At 26.2% G+C, this 14,802-nt stretch overlaps 2 protein-coding genes across 3 annotated transcripts; one reads left to right on the plus strand and one right to left on the minus strand.

The window, feature by feature from the left end:
- The first annotated feature begins 454 nt into the window (after positions 1-454).
- LOC130961815 (cold-responsive protein kinase 1-like) lies at positions 455-7,139 on the plus strand. 2 transcript variants are annotated; one of them, XM_057887835.1, is made up of 8 exons: positions 455-927; positions 3,119-3,525; positions 4,166-4,300; positions 4,466-4,593; positions 4,697-4,910; positions 5,621-5,852; positions 6,066-6,216; positions 6,697-7,139. In XM_057887835.1, exons 1-8 carry the CDS (start codon positions 542-544, stop codon positions 7,027-7,029), a joined length of 1,986 nt encoding a protein of 661 aa, XP_057743818.1. In that variant the 5' UTR covers positions 455-541; the 3' UTR covers positions 7,030-7,139. The 2 variants fall into 2 exon arrangements, with proteins under 2 accessions (XP_057743818.1, XP_057743826.1); XM_057887843.1 differs by having other exon boundaries at positions 4,169-4,300.
- A 499-nt stretch (positions 7,140-7,638) lies between these two features.
- LOC130961829 (cysteine-rich receptor-like protein kinase 42) lies at positions 7,639-14,802 on the minus strand. The gene is made up of 8 exons (XM_057887854.1): positions 14,327-14,802; positions 12,820-13,220; positions 11,956-12,078; positions 11,735-11,862; positions 10,937-11,150; positions 9,561-9,792; positions 8,399-8,552; positions 7,639-8,251 (listed from the first exon to the last, which is right to left on the minus strand). Exons 1-8 carry the CDS (start codon positions 14,707-14,709, stop codon positions 7,928-7,930), a joined length of 1,959 nt encoding a protein of 652 aa, XP_057743837.1. The 5' UTR covers positions 14,710-14,802; the 3' UTR covers positions 7,639-7,927.

Raw genomic sequence — 14,802 nt, forward strand, 5'->3', positions numbered from 1 at the left:
TTTAGTTTTTTACATAATTTTTACTACTTACAATAAAAATATGATAAGATACAAATAATTTAAATATTACAAATTTAATTTCATATACTATTAATATAAAAAAATTTTATACAAATATTAAATTGAGTATTATCACATAATTAAAATTATTTTTCTAAAATTTATTATTTAAAAAATTGTTTGAAATGGATGAACTTAATTAGAACACTCTGTATGAAACTAAGAAAATTTTTGAGAATATTTAAAAAGTGTTATCCATTTTAGTATATAAAATATCGAAAATATTTGATAACCAAAGAAAATCAACTAAAAATAGCCATAATTTACCTTATTTAACATTTATTAATTATTACGACAATTAATGAATACTAAATAATACAAGTTTTGCCTATTTTTTTATCTCCCTAGCATTATCCATAAAATATCTATATATATAGTCTATACATCATTAATGAGATCTCTCTATGTTCACATATACATGCACAACACCCAGCCAAATCCATAGATAATAATATCCCAACTTTCATAACCAAAACAATCAATGAATAAACCACTCAAACTCTTGGCCTTGACCTTAATCATATTATGGTCATGGTGGACTTCATTCCATTTCCATGGAGCATTAGGAGACCCCCAAACCCTTTTGCTCAACAAAGGTTGCAGCCAATACAACGCAACCAACTTGTCGAATTTCAACCAAAACCTAAACTCAACTTTGAGAGATCTTAGAAACCAAAGTAAGAGTATGGATTTTGGTACATCACACCATGCCGTAGGAGCGGATCCTGTCTACGGCATGTTTCAATGCAGGGACTACTTATCAAAGGCTGATTGTGCCACGTGTTTCTCTGTTGCGGCCGCCCAAATTCGCAATTGCTCCGCCGGAGCTAATGGTGCCCGGGTGATATATGATGGATGTTTCATCCGGTAATTCATACAAACTCCATCAACTATAGGTTATAAAATAAATTCTTTAATGAGGTCTAGAGTAAGAAAATTTAGACTTTCACAACTTTTTCTTTTGTCGACACCGTATATATGAGTTTACTATAGTTACAGTCCAATTATTTTTTGTTCCTTTTTTTTTTGTTTGTCAACATCACAAAACTCTTGAAATATTATGCATTTTCTTCCTTTATTTTTCTTCTAATTTTTCATCAAACTTAGAATTTATAAAGGAAGGAATATTTCACTTATAAAATTAAAATTAATGTTTAATTATTCTGTTTGTCTCTATAATTTTATTGAGTTTACAATTAAGTCTATATATATATATATATATATATATATATTAATTGGATTCCTATATTACTTTCAATTTTATAATTAGATACTTTTTTATATTAAAAATATTAAAATTAATAAAATATTTCTCTCAAAAAATATGTGATCAAAAATCTAATTAGTTTTTTAATTATAAATAATTTTAATTTATGAAAAAATATTCAGTTAATTTTAGTATTTTTTATAATAAAAAGATCTAATTACAAAATAAAAAATAATGTAAAAACTCAAATGAAAAAAATTTAAAATTTAATTAAAAATTTAATAAAATTATATAAATGAATAGAATAATTAAATCTAAAATTAATTATAATAATAAAATGTATAACCAGTGTATTAATGTCTAAATATTAAAAAAGAAGAAAAAAATGTTTCAGGAATGAATTATTAACAGGCGATGATATAATAATGCATGATTACTTTTTTTCTAGTTGAAATTTTTTTTTTGGAATTTCTCATATAATATTATACTAATTTTTAGTATAACATGTTAGAGGATAACGAAATAAAATAATATATAGTTGATTTAGTGGATTTTTGTGCAACTTGCATAGTTGCATGTTATTGCTATCGTATCATTAGGAATTTGATGAGATACCATTATCAATATTTTTATGTCATGCTTTATACACATTCCCAATAATAATACATAATACATTATTCTATATTTTATAGCCGTCTATATAGTATATATATATGGTCCAACAATATATTATTAATTATATTTGTCTATGTTGATGGCGCATAAATAAATTTAGATGTGCAAGTTCAGACTTTGTTGCCCGTTGCTTATCCAAATGCGTTGACCAAAAATAGTAGTATATAGGAATATGATTAATAACTTACTTTCATATGAATAGATATAAGAAAATGGAATGAGAGACAGAGTGAGGCAGAGTTTGGAACAATTATAGAAAGAAATTAAAGGAGGAGGGAAAGTGAAACTGTGGCGGGAGACAAGGGATTTCTACCTAAAAAGAAATTTTAAATTTTTTTCATGGTATTGTGCAATGTTTATCCTTATCAAATACATACGAAATATGAATTTTTTTGATAAATTATTTTGCAACTACTCTTTTCATAAAGTTATTAACATATTTTTTTTCTAATAATATATCTAATTTTTAATAAATCTAATTTTAATATACTAATAGTATAAAATATAAGATTCTGAAAACTAAATCGGTCATAAACTGATCAAGTTATAAATTTAAAGATTTAAACTATTCTGATATTCAAATTCGATACAGATAAAATTTTTTTTTTTAGGCTTCTTTTTAATTTGTACTTCGTAAGAATTAGTCGATATTTACAATTAAATCCTCCCGTTTCTCAAGATTCTATAGGTATTTCTATATTTCCTTTCTACAACTTATTCCAAGCTTCAAAATACAAGTCATTTTTTTTAATATAAGAGAAGATCAATTTCCATTTCTATAAAATGGGATATGATATTAATTGAAATTGAATTAAATATAATAAAATAATATTTTTATGTATAAAATATATAATTTTTTTAAAAAATATATTTTTTGTGTTTTATTATTTTAAACCAATTAATCCTTAAAAAATTACACCACCGTTTGAGTTTGATTTAATTCTCAGGCAATCGTCAAATTACATATATAATTAATAAAAAAGATGGTTACTTTTACTAACATAAGTTACATAATTGGATGTATATACAAAAACTACATTAAACTTATAATGTATCAAAATTAAATTCATTTTTAATAAACATAAAATTAGTTTACATTTTTCGTAATTAGAATTTCCAACATCACACTTAAATATTTTATGATCAAAATAATAATTATTCTTTGAATGTATTTAGGTACGAAAGCAATGAATTCTTCAACCAAACAACTCTACCGGGTAACAGCATGATTTGTGGTAACAAAACTGCAAGTGGAGGATCAAATGCTTTCAATGGAGTTGCACAAAAAGTGCTACAAGATTTGCAAACAGCAACACCAAGAATTCCCGGTTACTTTGCAGCTACCAAGACACAAGTAGCCGCCGGCGGCGGCGGCGCAATCTATGCCATCGCACAATGTGCTCAATCCGTGTCTGAGGGAGGTTGTTCGGAATGCTTGAATGTTGGTGTCACCAACATTCAAAGTTGTCTTCCTAATACAGATGGTAGAGCATATGATGCTGGTTGTTTTATGAGATATTCTATGACACCATTCTTTGCTGATAACAAAGTTGTTGATGTCACACCATATTTGAAACAACAAGGTATATATACATTATAGAATAAGAAAAAGTATAGGTAGACAATAAAAATATTAAACAATGTGAATAATGAATATATTGAATGTTCAATTTATTAGGTATGCGGATAGTTATTTTAATATTAAGATTTAGGTGAGTAATTTGAAGTGTAGTGTGTTTTACTTGAATTTTAGAGTCCGTTGTTCATATTATTCAAGAAAGTCATTGGTTACTACAAAATTAGCCTTGAAAGATTTCGGTCGCAACAAAATTATATTAAAAAAGTTTTGGTTCTTTTACGGACAATTTTTCTTTAAACTATCGAAAATTGACAACTACTAAATAACTAGTATACATAATTATTTAGTAGTTGTTTTTAGGTTGTTTAGAAATATTTTTTTAGTAATTTTTGATAGATAATTTTATCATTTTACTCTTCTTTTAAATTGGCTTTCTATGCATAAATGTATATTTACAAACCATTATGCATCTAAAATAGTAGATTTCTTGGAACTAAGGCAAATGTATGAAAATGAGTTATTTATTAAATATTTACTTATTTAGTAGTGGTGAAAATTTGTTATTTTTCTTGATGTTATATTAATTACTTGGAAATGAAGTCAATGCAAAATTTTATATATAATTATTTTTCCCCTTGTCTTAGAAGGAGGAAATTCAAGCAACAACAAAGGGGCTATTATTGGTGGTGTTATTGGAGGTGTAGTACTTCTAATTATTCTCTTTGCATTGTTTGTGTGGCTTAGAAGAAACAAAAAATTACCAACAAGAGGTCCTAGAGGTGAGACACTAATTATTGTGAAGTCTAATAATATATTTTGATGGTTCTTACTAAAAAAAAAAATACAATGCCACATCATTTAATGTTTGGAAAATATAAATTATGCATGTAGAATAATTCATTTATTTAAGAGATTCAAAATTATTTGTATGTTTTTTTTATCAGGTGACTTATTGGGAGCAACTGAGTTGAAAGGTCCAGTTACTTATAGGTATAAAGATTTAAAAAGTGCAACAAAAAATTTTAGTGATGAAAATAAACTAGGAGAAGGAGGTTTTGGAGATGTATACAAGGTAATTAATAACCATGTGTTTTTTAAGTATAATTATTATGTTTATGCTATGTAGAGGTCATTATTATATAAATCAGCATATAATAATTTAATTTATGGTACAGGGTACTCTGAAAAATGGAAAAATAGTTGCTGTGAAGAAATTGGCTTTAGGCCAATCAAGAAAAATTGATGAAAGTTTCGAAAGTGAAGTGAAGCTTATAAGTAATGTTCACCATAGGAATCTGGTTAGACTTCTTGGATGTTGTAGTAAGGGCCCAGAAAGAATCCTTGTTTATGAGTACATGGCAAATAGCAGCCTTGACAGATATTTATTTGGTAACTTATTTCTTTTTTCAAGCTAACTATTTTCTTAAACTAAAATGTTGTTGACCAAAAAATAAGTAACAGATTATGTAGGACTGCACATAGATCGGATCGAATATAATATTCGCATTTTTTCAAGTCGGATTTGTTCTGATTCGATCCGATCCGCATACTTGTTGATCAGATTGGATTAGATATATCCGCATAATTAAAAAAAACTATTTTAAGATTCTATTTGGTTGTTTTTAAAAAAAAAATATCCAAAAAATTTATTTTTCACCTGTTTTAGCCTATTTATTCTTAAAATATTATCAATAAAAGTTCTCTTGAATAATAAAAAAATAATAATAACTCAAGATCTAAGTTTAATTATTCTAAGTTGAAGTACAACATAAAAAATTAAAAACAAGATATCATAAACTATGCTATTTATATGAGACGTGCGAATATGCAAATCAGATAATATCCGCAAAATTCGGATTGGATAATATCCGTAAAATTTGAATCGGAGGCGAATAATTTTCACGAATATGTGGATATTATTCGATTTATGTGCCACCCTAAGATTAGGAGTTTCTCATAATATTATTTATCTAACATTTCTTTTTTTGTCTTAAAAAAAAGAAATATGTATTATAAGGCTCACATAACAAGCTCAAACTAATATGCCTTGATAGTTTTCCTTTTTATTGACCATTTATTTATTTATTTTTAAAAATTAGGTGAGAAGAAGGGTAATCTGAATTGGAAACAAAGGTATGATATAATTGTAGGCACAGCAAGAGGTCTTGCATATCTACATGAGGATTTCCATGTTTGTATCATACACAGAGATATAAAAACTAGCAACATACTATTGGATGATGATCTTCAACCTAGAATTGCTGACTTTGGTTTAGCAAGGCTTCTACCTGAGGACAAATCTCACCTTAGCACAAAATTTGCAGGAACTCTGTAAGTCAAAACAAGTGCAATAATATATGGTTACACTGCTAATCTCAGGTGCAATCAACTTCACGTGAAATTGATAATTAGTCAAATTATTTAATGTCTCTCAACTATCAATTTCACGTGAAGTTGACTGTACTTGAATTTTCACCTAATTTCAAATAAGTTATATTTTTTTATCGATTATGTTATAAAATTGTGCAATTAATTAATTGACAGAGGATATACGGCACCTGAATATGCAATTCATGGTCAATTATCAGAGAAAGCTGATGCTTATAGCTATGGTGTTGTGGTCCTAGAAATTATAAGTGGTCAAAAGAGTAGTGAATTGAGAGATGATGCCGACGGTGAATTTCTCCTTCAAAGGGTATGCGATTTCAAAGAATTAAACCCAGCTTACCTGTCAAGGATTATTTGATTTGTGAAAAAAAAATAATTTTTAATTTTTTTTTTCTAAGACTTTGTAGAAAAAAAAGTAAAACAATTTCATTTGTTTACAAATTTTTTTAAACAGCTAAAACTAAAATAAATTGTTGAAAATAAAAATATAAAAATTTTTACAAATCAAACAATTCTAAAGCACTCTTTTATAATTCAAAATTTTTAACAAATTTCTAATCATTTAAGTAATTGGTTTAAGCAGTTTTTATTATTAATTTAAATAGTCGGTAACACATTAGCAAATCATTTGTTATAAAAGTCACTTAGACTAATTACTTAGATAGTTAGTCATTAATTAAAAATTTTTAAATTGTGCTTTGTTCTTCAGATAAAGAATAATTAGGGAACAAAAACAACATTTACTCTAACTATTATAACTTTGGTTGTAACAATAATTACTCAACAGGCATGGAAACTGTATGAGAAAGACATGCACTTGGAGCTAGTGGACCCCACATTGGACCCTGAAGAGTATAGTTCAGAAGAAGTGAAGAGAATCATAGAAATTGCTTTGTTATGCACTCAAGCATCACCTTCCACAAGACCAACAATGTCCGAGGTGGTTCTCTTACTCAAGAGTAAGAACTTATTGATGGAGAATATGATGAGACCTACTATGCCTGTCTTTGTTCATTCTAGTAATGTTAGGTCTCAACATGACACATCTACTTCAACTGCTTCATCATCTGTCTCTGCATCCAAAGCTACAGTTTCCACTTCAGTACTATCTGCTCGCTGAATAAGTGAATATGTGTATGTGTTAAAAGAAGAAAAAGATTAGGCTTTTTAATTTCTTTCTTTAGTGTTCTTAAGATTGTACATTAAAATATTAAATAATAAATACTGATATGTTATATGGTGTTTGTTTTGTTCATAGTATGATATATTAATGATATATAAATTTTAAAAAAATATATATATAATATACATATTTAGTAAAAAATAAGAGTTAAGGCACAAATATAATATTAGATTTGATATTTAGATTTTTAATATAATTTTGTATTTTTTTTTATTTTTAAATTTTGTTTTGTATCTTCGTCATCTTTATCATTAATAACAACAGAGATAAAATTAATTTTTAATAACAAATATATTTATGTCTTTTTATTAGTCTCTTAATAATTTAAGAGACTATATATTTATGTACATTTATCACTATTTGATATATTTGATCATTTTCAAGCATTGTGGTCTGTAATCTAGATTTCATTCTCGTTGATTTAGGTCTTGTCAACTGCTAAAGCAGGACGTTCACTTATTACCAATAAAATAGTTTTACACGTCTAATTACGTAATGTCACACTAACAAAAATAACTATTTTTACATTAATTATATGAATGATCATTAAAAAAATAAATGTAATTATATGATTGTATAAAACAATTTATAATATCAGTGTATCAAAATTAAACTCTTTATATATATACCCTAATAAACTCTAAAATATGAAGCACAACTTTTGGTCCTTCATCTATCACTTTACATGTAGGTAGTAACGGATAGCGACAATTTTGAAGACAGATTGCGATAATTTAAAGAAACTGTTATCATTATCTGCTGTCTTTTATCTAACAACTCTCAGTTATCAACTTGACGTGAAGTTGATTGTACCTAAATTTTTACCGAATCATAATCATCTTGCTGATACTATAGAAGTGGAGACAGTAGCATTGGAAGTAGTTGTAGAGGAACCAGCGGTTGAAGCAGAAATATCTCCTCTGGCTTTCATATTTGACTCAACAAACACAGGCATTGAAGGTTGCATATTCTCAAATAAGCCTTTGCTTTTTAGTAACACAACTACTTCAGACATTGTTGGTCTCATTGATGCTGATGCTTGAGTGCACATCAATGCAATTTCTATTATTTTCTTCACTTCCCCTGTTTCATATTCATTAACTTCTATGCTTTTGTCCACTAACTCTATGTGCATTCCTTCCTCGTGCAGTTTCCATGCCTATTAAATTTAAAAATGCAAACATGAGCCAAAATGTTTTGAAGGAATACAAGGTTTAAATAAGTTAACCTTTTCAAGAACCAAATTCAATATATATTAGCAAAATCATATTTAAATTAGAGAAAAATATATAGAAAATTTTCTTACTCGTTGAAGAAGATATTCATGTCCATTATCGTCAACCTTCATTTCGGTACTCTTTTGACCACTTATAATTTCTAGAACTACAATGCCATAACTATAAGTGTCTGCTTTTTCTGATAATTGGCCATGAATTGCATATTCAGGTGCTGTATATCCTCTGTCAAGTTCATAAAAGTTATATCATAGTTAAATAAAGTATAAATTAGATTTAATTATTTTGTCAGTTTTTATAGTTTCACTGAATTTTTAATTAGATCTTTGTACTTTTTTTTATTGAGTCTCTGTACCATATTAGATTTTGTAATTAAATCCTTACTGTGATAAAAACGTTGGAATTAACAGAATATTTCATTAAGCAAAATGAATATACCTAACACTTGACTGAATATTTTATATAGTTTAACAGAATATTCCGTTAATTTCAACATTTTTGTCACAGTAGAGACTTAATTACAAAATCTAATATGATATAGGAATCCAATTAAAAAAAAATATAGAAACTTAATTAAAAATTCAATGAAACTACAGAAATCGATAGAATAATTAAACCTATAAACTATTCTTACAAAATAAGTGTATCTTTGGTAATGAGACTAATGATTTATTTACATTCAAATTATTTAGTAGAACCTAACATTTAATTTTCTTGATATAAGATATTTTTTTCACTTTCTCAATTAAAGAAATAATGCTCTTTTTAATTAGATGAGTCTCTTTTTCCTTCTAAAATAAAGATTCATGGAAACAAATTAAACGATTTTTTTTTCTTTTTTCACATACATATAAGGTTACTAAACAAATATAATAAATAGGACAAACATTTACAATAAGCAAGCTTAGTAAAATATTTTCAAGCATGATAATTTTGGGTATACACTTAAATAGGTTCTTGAAAATTTTAGCATCGAATATTTTTAATTTTAAAAAAAATCATTATGTTAAAATCATTAAACTTTACAAAAATAAAATATATAAGTCTTTTCGTCACATTTTTAAGGATCTATTTATCCATATAAAAATAAAAGATTTAATTAATAACGACTTATATATCTTATTTTGTAAAGTTCAAAAATCTCAATTTAATAAAATTGTTTAAAAAATAAAAACATTCAATACGAAATTCTTTAAGAATCTATTTTAGGATATACTCTATTAATCAACTTACAATGTTCCTGCAAATCTTGTGCTAAGATGAGATTGATCCCCTGGAAGAAGTCTAGCCAAACCAAAATCAGCAATTTTAGGTTGAAGATCATCATCCAATAGAATATTTCCACTCTTTATATCTCTGTGAATAATAGAAACATGGAATTCCTCATGAAGATAGGCCAATCCCCTTGCTGTCCCTAAAATTATGTCACAACGTTGTCTCCAATTCAGGGAGCCTTTCTTGTTACCTGCCTCACAAGTGCGAAAACAGAGTATACGTTTAGAGAATGTAAGGCTCTTTAAAAAATAAGTTTAACTATTTAGTTGGTTTTTATAAATTTATTAAATTTGTAATTGGATTTTTATATTTTTTTATTTAAATTTTTATATTGTTTTTAATTTAATAATTAAGTCATTTTTATATAAAAACATTAAAATTAATATTTTTATTAAAAAATATATAGTAAAAGATTTAATTAAGTTTTTAATTGTAAATACTTTCAATTTGTAATTAATTCAAATATTTTTTATATTAGGAAGGATTTAATTACAAAATTAAAAACAGTGTAAAAATTCAATTAAAAGAAAAAAAAGGTATAAGAACCTAATTATGCTAGGTAATCAAATGTAAAAAAAAATTATGTTAGGTAATCAATGACTTTCTTGAACAACATGAACAATAGACTCTAAAATTGGTCCAATTCAAGTAAAACATACTACACTCTAAATTACTCATCTAAATTTTAATATTAGAATAACCATCCGCACACCTAGTGAATTAAACATTCGATATATCTATTGTTCACATTATTTAATATTTTCATTGTCTATCTATATCTTTTAAAAAAATAACATAATCAAATGGTTAGCATAATTAGTAAGTTATTATCTTTAAATTTTAATTATTTATCAAAGATATAATAAAACAGAGCATTAAAATTTATCTAATTAATAAACAGTACAATACTAAATCCTCTTTATGTGGTAAGAAATTGTTTAAGGAGAGTAGTTTAGTTTAGTTCAGAACCCTATTAGGAAGTAGGAGAAGCAATTTTTTTTAATTATGAAAAGTCACAATACAATACGTATGTTGATACCATTAAAATAATTTATTTATAAACTATTATTAATAAAAATCTTTATACTTAAAGCGATAATATTGATTTAATTCAATTAATTTAGTTACTAAAGTTACTAAATACAATAAAACGACTTTGTTTCATTCATCCATACAAATTTAGTTACTAGATTTAATAACGTAAAAAATTAAATTAAGTATTTTCTAGTATAGTCCTAACTCCTACAACCTTAAAGATTAAAGTAACCATTTAATCAAAAAATAAATTATGGAGTAATAAAATGCATAAATGAGAGATGGATGTAGGTTATTACCAAATAAGAATCTGTCAAGGCTACTATTTGCCATGTATTCATAAACAAGGATTCTCTCTTGGCCTTTGCTACAACAACCAAGAAGCCTCACCAGATTCCTATGGTGCACATTACTAATCAGCTTTACTTCACTCTCAAAATGATCTTCCATTTTGTCAGTTTGCCCCAAAATCAATTTCTTCACTGCAACAACTTTTCCATTTTTAAGAGTACCCTGCTTAATAAACATGAATATTATCAAAGTTTAAAAATGAAAATGGTTTATTTTAAAAAGATTTAATTATTCTGTTGATTCTTATAATTTCATCGAATCTTCAATTAGGCTCTTTTTTTTTTAATTGAATCTCTATATTATATCAAATTTTATAATTAAGTTTCTGTTGTCACAAAAACATTAAAATCAACTGAATATTCTATTAAACAAAATAGAATACAGTCAAGTGTTAGATATATTCATTTTGTTTAATAGAATAGTCTGCTAATTTTAATGTTTTGTCACGACAGAGACTTAATTACAAAATCTAATATAGTATAGTAATCTAATTAAAAAGAAAAAAAATATAGAGACCTAATTAAGAACTGGATAACACTATGAGAACCGATAAAGTAATTAAATCTTTTAAAAATTATTTTAAAAATTATCTTATTTTTCTTTTAGATTCTTTGAGCATGATCTTAATTGAGTAAGCTTTTTTTTTTCCAATTTGGGTACTCTTGTATTAATAATCTCTAAAAGATGTGATTAATTTTCTAGAATCCTTAATAATTAAAAAATATAAAAAAGAAACTTAAATTTACCTTGTACACATTACCAAAACCCCCTTCTCCTAATTTATTTTCTTCACTGAAATTTTTTGTTGCAGCTTTCAAATCATTATACTTGTAACTAACTGGACCTTTCAACTCGGTTGCTCCCAATATATCCCCTGCCAATATGTGAAAGCATGAATTGCTTAACAAAATAAAAATAAAAATAAAAACATTAAATTAAAAAAGTCTTCATTTTCTAATTGTTTTACCTCTAGGAACCCTTTTGGGTTTTTTGGAATGTCTATACCATGCAAATAATGCAAGTAGGATCACAACAAGAACTACACCTCCACCAACACCACCTATAATGGCCCACTTCTTGCTTGAACCTCCTACATTCAAAAGGCGAAAATTAATAGTGTCAAAAGTGATTAGTTTAACTTAATTAATTAGAGGTTATTATAAAGATATAGCGTAATGGTAAATCTTTCAAAAATATATTTCTAATCATAATTCATATATATAAATAACAAAAAATATTGATTTTTTTGGTGATGATTTAAGATATTAAATATATTTGAATATTTTTGTCTAGAAGCTAAAATAATACCTAGAAAGACGTTTATATCAACATATAAATATATAATTACTCGACAACTAAAATATAAACACATGATTGTGATTGTACAATAATATATTTTTCCCTTAATCAAGTTAATTACATAAGAGACGAATTCATGTATAATATTGTGGGAAAAGTATCCCGTTAGAATTTAGAAATTTTAATAATAATAATAATAATTATTTGTTTTATTTATGTTATGAAATTTAATGCTATTAGTTTAAATTATTCTAAAAAATATTTTCTTATTAAACTTTACCATTACTATCAATTTTTTTAATATTTATGACTCGTTATATATTATTAGGGGTTAAAATAGGCGTAGCTTGTTATAGACTATTTACTAAATAGTGAATATTAAACATGACCTATTGACAAATTTGGCTTGATCTGAAACCTGATAAAAAGGTTTAATAATTTTAAAAAATAAAAATAGTAAAATAAATAAATAATAAAATAAAATTAAAGATATTAAATATATTTAAAAAATGGTATAAAAATGCATATATACCTTGGGTCAAGTATGGAGTGATATCAATGGTTTGATTATCAGAAAAAAAGGGAGTCTGTGAATATCTCATAAAACAACCAGCATCATAAGCCCTACCATCAGAATTAGGAAGACATGTTTGCAAATTGTTGTATCCAACATTCATGCATGCCAAACAATCACTTTGAGTGGCAGTTTCAACACACTGTGCAACAGCATAGATTGCACCACCATTATTATTAGCCAATTGTGTCTTAGTGGCAGCATAAAATCCTTTGATTTTTGGTGTTGCTGTTTGGAGATTCATTAGAGCTTGTTTTCCAGCTGAAACAAAATCATTGCCTCCTTTTCCTGTTTTGTTCCCACATTTTACACCATTCCCAGGTTCAGTTGTTTGGCTGAAGAAGATATTGCTCTCATACCTTATATAATACATTTTCAAAAAATATCATCATGTTAAATCACAATCATAATTAGTATTAGCTTTCCTTTTATTTGCATATATCTTTTTTCTATTTTTATTTTATTTATCTTATATTAAAAAATTATTTTTAGAGTTTAATGAAGATAGAAAAAGACACATAAATAATTTGTATATTACAAAAAATAATTCGCATTATAACATGTGTATATAGCTGTATTAATTTTGAAACTCATAACTAATTTATAAACAAAATTACTATAACATAAAGAAAAACGTTTTCCTAACATGATATGTAGGTTAAATAGGAGAAAATAAAAGAATAAACAAATTAAAGTAACTTTTAAGAAATCATTAAAAGTAAAAACCTTTTTTTATCAGATAAAATTATTTCTTATCACCATGAAAATAAAAAAGAAAGACACATTATTTTTTAGGTTAAATTGCATAGTTAGTCCCTACATTTTTAGTGAAATTATAAATTAGTTCTGTACTTAAAAGTTTGTAATTAGTCCCTAAAGATAATTAAAATTTGTAATTTAATCTCCACCGTTCAAAAAATGATCTAACAAAATATTCTCAAAATATGTTGAGAATATTCTATTAAAATAGAAAATATGCTGAAAATATTTTGTTAAATCAAACACTTTTTGAACAACGGGGCTAAATTGTAAATTTTAATTCTATTTAGGAACTCAATCACAAACTTATTTTGCACATGGTGTTGAGGTTGACTGATATAAAGGTAGAGACTAATTTGCAATTTCATTAAAAATGTAGAGACTAACGATATAATTTAACCTTGTTTTTATTAAAATTAAAATTAAACAGGCCTAGTTTAACTCTAAAAATTAATCGAAAGGATAAAAAGATATCTTATATTTATCAATCATATCAAAATTATATTATTAAAAAAAGTGAAATTTATATAATTTTTTTTTGGAATAATACGATGGAAATTTAGGTGCAATTAATTTCATGTAACGTTAATAACTAAAAATCGTTAAATGATTTAACGGATTTAACTAAATTGATAAATTTTACGATTCTCATCACATGAAATTAACTGCACCTGAGTTTTTACATTCAAATAGCAGATACATATACCTTAGGAAGCAACCATCATAGATGACTCTGGCACCATTACCATTTGAACAATTCCGAATTTGAATGGTAGCGTTGTTGAAGCAACTCAGACAATCCCTTTGAGAAAGATAGTTTCTGCACTGAAACATTGTGTATGTGATAACCTCTCCCCTCGCTTCTTGTGCAGTTCCAAAGTGCTTGCTTTCATTCACTATATCACTCCTAAGCTCCGAAAACGTTCCATTGATGTTGGCAAAGAAGCTTCTCAAGTTGGTTTCGTTGTATGAACTGCACCCTTGGTTTATTAGATTCACTTGAGGATCTGCAACAACAACTGCACCGTGAAGATGCCATGTCCACCACCACCATATTAGGGTTATGGTCACCACCTTAAGTTGCAACATCTTTACTTTTTTTTTCAGTTCTAATATATGAGAGAGAATATACTGTTATATATCAAGAAATTAAGCTTGGCTTAGCTTGTATATATTTTTGGC

Source organism: Arachis stenosperma, chromosome 1 (genome assembly GCF_014773155.1).
Source record: "Arachis stenosperma cultivar V10309 chromosome 1, arast.V10309.gnm1.PFL2, whole genome shotgun sequence".
NCBI classification, from domain to species: Eukaryota; Viridiplantae; Streptophyta; class Magnoliopsida; order Fabales; family Fabaceae; genus Arachis; species Arachis stenosperma.

Excerpts from the sequence above, each read along its gene's own strand:
- LOC130961829 (XM_057887854.1), bottom strand. The coding sequence starts at position 14,709 with ATGTTGCAACTTAAGGTGGTGACCATAACCCTAATATGGTGGTGGTGG. Across the intron at positions 12,079-12,819 it reads CACTCCATACTTGACCCAAG|GAGGTTCAAGCAAGAAGTGG; the intron begins GTATATATGCAT and ends TTTTGAATGTAG. Across the intron at positions 11,863-11,955 it reads ACCCAAAAGGGTTCCTAGAG|GGGATATATTGGGAGCAACC; the intron begins GTAAAACAATTA and ends ACATATTGGCAG.
- LOC130961815 (XM_057887835.1), top strand. The coding sequence starts at position 542 with ATGAATAAACCACTCAAACTCTTGGCCTTGACCTTAATCATATTATGG. Across the intron at positions 928-3,118 it reads TATGATGGATGTTTCATCCG|GTACGAAAGCAATGAATTCT; the intron begins GTAATTCATACA and ends GAATGTATTTAG. Across the intron at positions 4,911-5,620 it reads CCTTGACAGATATTTATTTG|GTGAGAAGAAGGGTAATCTG; the intron begins GTAACTTATTTC and ends TTTAAAAATTAG.